Source organism: Varanus komodoensis, unplaced genomic scaffold, assembly GCF_004798865.1.
Source record: "Varanus komodoensis strain SLA01 unplaced genomic scaffold, ASM479886v1 scaffold1, whole genome shotgun sequence".
NCBI classification, from domain to species: domain Eukaryota; kingdom Metazoa; phylum Chordata; class Lepidosauria; order Squamata; family Varanidae; genus Varanus; species Varanus komodoensis.
Genome location: NW_025335268.1, coordinates 13889842 through 13896129, shown reverse-complemented (window position 1 = coordinate 13896129; position 6288 = coordinate 13889842). Strand labels below are relative to the sequence as shown.

General features: G+C 40.1%; 1 protein-coding gene across 2 annotated transcripts in view; it reads left to right on the top strand.

The window, feature by feature from the left end:
• The window catches only part of DNAH8 (dynein axonemal heavy chain 8), a 171388-nt gene that overhangs the window by 140585 nt on the left and 24515 nt on the right, over nucleotides 1–6288 (top strand). For both annotated transcript variants that reach the window (XM_044443121.1, XM_044443208.1), the window contains 2 exons: nucleotides 2914–3096; nucleotides 4047–4152. In XM_044443121.1, the coding sequence (XP_044299056.1) occupies nucleotides 2914–3096; nucleotides 4047–4152 (289 nt within the window). The remainder of the gene's footprint in view (nucleotides 1–2913; nucleotides 3097–4046; nucleotides 4153–6288) is intronic.

The following is a 6288-nucleotide window of genomic DNA, read 5'->3' as shown; positions in this document are numbered from 1 at the left end:
GTAATAATGTTGCTGGAATTTTTATAAGAATCTTCTTAAAACAAAGAAGTAGATCTATATCTTCATTATGATTTAACTGCAGCTCTTGTTCAGTTACTAAAAACTGTTATTTTTAATCTTACATTATAAACTAGTAGGATTCCTTTCATATATTTTGAATAGGAGAACAGCTTCCTGCAGAGTCAAAGTCAGTGCTAAAGGGCTGCATGCATTAAACAGCAAACCCCATAAGTTTGTCAGCAGTAAAAGCAAATGAATCTACCCACGTACCATTAAACGTTCGGTTTTCTTCAGAAACTTTTCTTTTCGTCAGATTTATCCATGGTTGGAGGGGGGGAAAGTTCAGTAAATCAGCGCCGGTCGCAGATATAGGTGCGTTCAGTGACTGATTAGCAGATAAACAGTCAAATGATGTGAATTGTGACAGGTCCCAATTCACATCATTTTAACATTCAGATGAAGGAGATTACATTGGGACAAAGAGAATCTTTTCACCAGTGTTTCGTGTAACATGAGAGCCTGCAGGAAGCTTGTTCAGCAGAGGAATGTAGCAATTTACTTAACTAGCTGATTTACTTAGCTAGCTAGCACTGCATTTCTGAGTGGAGCTTCGAGCAGATCAGCAGCTGTGCCAGCACGTGTTTTGAGCAACGGAGCCACAGCAGAGGGGTTCAAGAGCCACATGCGGCTCCGGAGCCGCAGATTGCCAACCCCTGACCTAGTATAAGAAAAGTCAGGTATCAGAAAATCAGAAAGAGTTAAACAGTGCTCCTCAAGGGATAATAAACTGGCTTTCCCCTTAGCTTGCTTAGCAATCTTTTTTAGTGCGAATGCATTCAGGTGAACCAGAAAATAGAACAAAACTATGATGAAAACAAAGAATTGAAATTTTGTTTAAGCATACTGAATTTTCCAGCACAATAATCTATCAGTTTTCCTGGGTACCAAGTTGCAGCTTCAAGCAAACTGCCTTCTCATGTCACCAGGTCCTTCCCTTATCTCATTTTATGGGCACTAGAAAGCTTCAGCCAGTAGAACTAATGTTCTGCCAACATGGTCTGCCACAGCCAACCAGAGCAGTCTCTTTCAGAGAGTAAGTAAATAATCTTCACAGTCCCATGTAGTCAATGAGTATGGCTGAGGGACGTTTTTCTTCTCTGAGGTTGTTCTCTACTGGGGAAAAATGAAGCACTGACTCCCATCCACTTGTAACAGAAATATTATCTCACAATCAACTTTGTTTCCTCCATTTCACAGTATTCAGTTGCCAAGTGCCATGCATGATCTTCTCTGGTTCTTCTCTAGCAGTAAAATGTTACGCAACAGCTCTGAAGTCCACCTTCTCAAATGGACACGCACCCCCATTGCTCAGGCCTCTTCCTTACTCATTATTAGCTTCTCCTCATTCTTGCATTGTAGTGGGCAAGTATATTACCTGCAGAAGTATTTGCCAGCACCCTTTGACTTTACCACATTTTTCTTTTGTTTCAACCAAGAACTGAAATTAATTTAATTGGCATTGTTGCCTCCTGATACACACAATGTACTCAACACCAGGAGCAGGTAAAGTATTTTTATAGAAGTACAAAGATTAAGTAAACAAAAACTTGCTGGTTGCATAAATATTCACCTTCTGTGCTGTAACATGGGTAAATAAGCTCTTCTGCAAGCTACTGCCTCCAGAGTACTCTAAGAAACTGAGCAGAGTCCACCTGTGAGCAATTACACTGTCATGTGATCTCAGATTAAATACACCTGTTTCTGGAAAGTCACTGTTTGTTGGAGAGCAAAACACATAGTGCTGCTGAGCTGTCAAACTGACTTTGGTGTTTCTGAACAACCTCATTCCACTCAGGATTGGGTTATTTAAAAAATCCCAAATATCTTCTGGAGCACAAGTAAACCCATTATTAAAAAATAGAAATAATATGGCTCAACCATGACTCTGCCTAGAAAAGCTAAACTCAGTGACCAGGCATTAGTTTGAAAGAAGCCAAGAGACCAGTGGTAAGTGAAGAAGCTAGAGCAATCTGCAGCTGAGACTGGAGAAACTTTCCATCACCCAGACATTCCGCAAAGCTGGGCTTTATGAAAGAATGGTGAGATGAGTGTCATTGCTGGAAGAAACTCTTACTGAAGCCCATTTGGAGTTTACGAAAAGTGTTGCTATTCACCAATTGTCCTCATCCAACCTGACAGAGCTGGAGCAGTTTTGCCAAGGAGAATGCGCAAATATTGCAGGAGCCAGAGGCACAAAGCTGACAGTCTTACCCAAGGAGACTTGCAGCTGTGGTTGCTGTCAAGGATGCTGCCTCCAAGTATCGACTCAGGAGGTTCATTACATAGACCACCAACCAGTGCCAGTTTCTTTTTCTTTACTTAGCTTTTGTGCCACGATGAAAACATGTTGGGCCTTCACAGAACTGAGACTGCAGTGTACATCAAGCATTAAAAATGCCAGTTAAATCCACTTCAAGGTTGTAACACAAGGAAATGTGAAAAAATCAAAGTGTGAATGAGTGAGCGAGCGAGCGAGAGAGAATACTTTGCAAGGCACTGTAGGTCAGTCTCTACATAGGACAGTTATTACCAGGCTTGTACTGAAACTGCATTAAAAATAATGGAGGGAAACCCAAAAGGGTTTATAATGTAGGCCAGTGTTTTAAAGAATCACAAAAAGACAGAAGCCAGATTCTATAGCCACATAGAATGTTAAGAATTATCTGATCTGCCCAAGTTTTATTTAGTATTTTTAAAATTTTTCAATAATATTTTTAAAATTAATCATGAACAAGTGTGATTTTTAATATACCTTAAGGTATTCTGAATTTTCACATCTTCCTGTAGGCTGTTCCTCAGTAATGAACCATACTGGTTGCAATGCATTGAAAAATGGTTTGAATTGTTGTTTAGGTAAAAGTTGGAGATAAGGAAGTAGATGTCATGAGTACATTTAAACTTTATATTACTACAAAATTGCCCAATCCTGCCTTCACTCCTGAGATTAATGCTAAAACATCAGTAATTGATTTTACTGTTACAATGAAAGGACTTGAAAATCAGTTATTGAAGAGAGTAATTCTTACAGAGAAACAGGTAAGATAACAAATAGCAATGAACAGTAGTATGAACAGCATAATAAAATAACAGTGTTTCAATGAAACCTAAAATTGTATTGTGAAGTGACAGCCTAAAGTCTACTAGGAGACCATAGTGATTTGAGTTTGTGGTGGGAAGATGAGAGTGAATTTTGTAAGGAAGAAAACAAGGGGTAAATGTTGTATAACTTCTAAATCAGGGATAAAATTACCTGACAGTTATGCAGCCCAAATTGAATTCTCTCAGTGAATACAAGGCCACAATCTTGCTAAGTTACCTGCCCTCTGGATTTTACTGGATACTCAATTAGTATTACACCTTAAAATGTTTTATCCTATAAGGAAAAAATGAAGAGACAAGTAATAATTTTCTAAGCAGTATGTTTGAATTTCATGTTGTGTTTCAAGGATAAATGCTTGTGCTTGCTTCTACCACCACACAAAATGGGAGAGGAAAAGCCAGGGGAGGCTGGGGGGAAGCCAAGGGGAAGCCTTTCCAACCTGCCATTTTTCCTCTGAAAGTCCAATCTTAGCTACTTTCCTGAGACAGATTTTCAAGATATGTATGCAGGGAAATGGACAGAGAGAAGGCTGCTAGAGAAATGTTAAAGTACCACCTTCCTATTTCCTTTGGACAATTGACAATTAGAAATCAATTGTTTGATGCTGAATGTGTCTATGTGCAGTTTCTCATTTTAAGACTATAGAACATAGATTTTGAGTGGGGTAGCTTTTTAAAGTTTTGGAATGAGTTCAGCACTGAATGAATGCCCTCCTGGTTGGTTTAAATTTTAAACTTTAAGGGATTGCAAAGGTGGTTATATAGTAGTTTATAGAGAGAGGGGGATGGACTAAACATGTACATCTTGTTACACTGTGAAACAGACCATTGTATTTTCATATGACAGTGCTAAAAATGCTTAAACAGTCTCCTTATATTTAATATAGGAGCTGGAAGCAGAGAGAATTAAGCTCATGGAAGATGTAACTTACAATAAACGGAAAATGAAAGAACTGGAAGACAACCTCTTATATAAATTAACTGCAACTAAAGGTACTGTACTGATGTTTGCTGTTTTTTATTTATTAAGACTCGCATTCCCCTCTTTCCATCATGGATATAACATAATCTTTCCCTGGTTTGCCATAATATAAGGCCTAGTCCTAACGTGCAACTAATGAGATGGTAAACCTTTGCCTTGTCTGGAGTAGTAACATGTGAGGAATCCAGTATAGTGCTGCGAATCTGCTGGGTGTTCAACTCTCTAGACTCCAGCCACTTTCTCTCTGCCCTAAATCTGCCTCATTCTGTCCAGCAGGAAGCAAGTTAATAACTTGTGCACATGCTGCCCATATGTCTTCTGTGCAAGCAGATTTCTGTGTCCACACATGTGACTTGCAGATTTTGTGTGGACATGGTGTTCGTGGACTTGATCTTGGCTAATCTCTGTTTCTGGGCAGGGCCAAGCATAGGAAACATATCTGGTGAATGCAAAAGAGCTAGATTCTGGCTGGATCTTCTCATCCCTGGTCTGGATTGTAGCTTTTTCAGCTTGCTGGCTCACATATTTGAATGCTCCATCAGCCAAATAATACAAACACACACACATCCTTCCACATATAAAACCTTGTTATCAAGGAGAAAGTTATTAGTCTGGCTTGTTTTTTGGAATCTTGTTTCTACAAGCAGGGATTTTTCGTTTATTTTGTGTAGAATGGGATTCAGTCCCATGCACAATTTAGAACAGTACAGTAGAGTTCACTACCAAAATGCTGTCTATTGTTGGTAAGAACAAGACCTGTATGACCAGGTAATCTTGTCAAACAAGCTCATCCATTTGTACGCATCCATAAATGTGCAAAGTCAAGAGGGAAACATGTAGTTCTTGAGGCATGATAGCTTTAAAGTTCCTTGAGGCTAAAATATTGCAAGCTGTTTTTCCGCCTTATGATCAGTTCAGGAACATTAACCCTTCCTCCTAAGAAAACATACTGACAGATATTTTTGGTACTACAATGCAGCTGTTTACATCTTCTGTATTGGCTTAATTAGTAGCTCCAGCATTGGGTCCTGGGCAACCCCTTCTGGTGACTGTCCTCTCTAGTCCCCCCTTCCCTATCCCAACACTCCTGTCTTCTCCTGTCCTAGTTGCTAGCCTGGGCTACATTATGCCTATCAGGTAAAAGAGCATATGACAGCAACATGTTAGAGATGAAACTGGTGGCACAGACAGGGGTGCCAGTGGTACCTGCTGCCTGCAGCAGATGGCCATTTGCATTATTCCACAATTGCCTTGATGTAGAATTGCCTCGGAGTGATTCTGCTTCAGAAGTGACACTAATGAGCATTGTGCAAAATGGCAATGCACTGCAAGTACCTGCTGTTATTCTGAACTTTTCTCAACACCAGCAAAAAGCCAGAGGAGACTGTCTGACCCAATGCAGGGAAGTATTAGTGGTGGTTGGCTCTGCTGACGCCCTGACATTTGCCTACACAGAAATTAAGAAGAGCTGAGGTGAATCAGATTAAGGGTCCTTCCAGTACTGCAGTCTGTTTGCGCAACTGCCAGTTGGCTGCTTCCAGGTAGCCCAGAAGTAGGACAAGATTGCAACGGCACTCTCTTGTTCAGATTCCCCAGCAACTGGTGTATGTGGGGCTCTGATCCTGGAGACCACATATAGCCATTAAGACTGGTAGTCGGTGTTGGCCTTATCCTCCATAAACTTGAATAATCTTTTTTAAACTATCTAAATTGGCAGCCATCACTCTGTCTCTTGTGGTAATGAATTCATTCCATAGCTTTATGGAATGCTCTTTAACTATGCCAATCATTCATCATGCTGAGACCAAGTCTGCCAGCCACTGTTTTTCTTGTTCCATACCACCCTGTTTCCTTCTTGATTTCCTTCTCTGGAATCAAAAGAAAGTCCTGTGTATTGTCTCCTACAAAAAAGAGGAATTGTGTCCAGGAAGACATGACCTTGTATCTCTCCTATCATAACTAGTTGTGCCTGCTCCTGAAGATGCATAGCATGGTATAAGATAACAGCATAATCCCAGAGCATATATTATTCACCTTGTTCATCATGCTAAGAACCATAGTTCTTTAATTGGCCTGCTGTTTCATGCTAATTGATATGTATTTACGAGAGAGAGAGAGAGAGAGAGAGAGAGAGAGAGAGAGAGAGA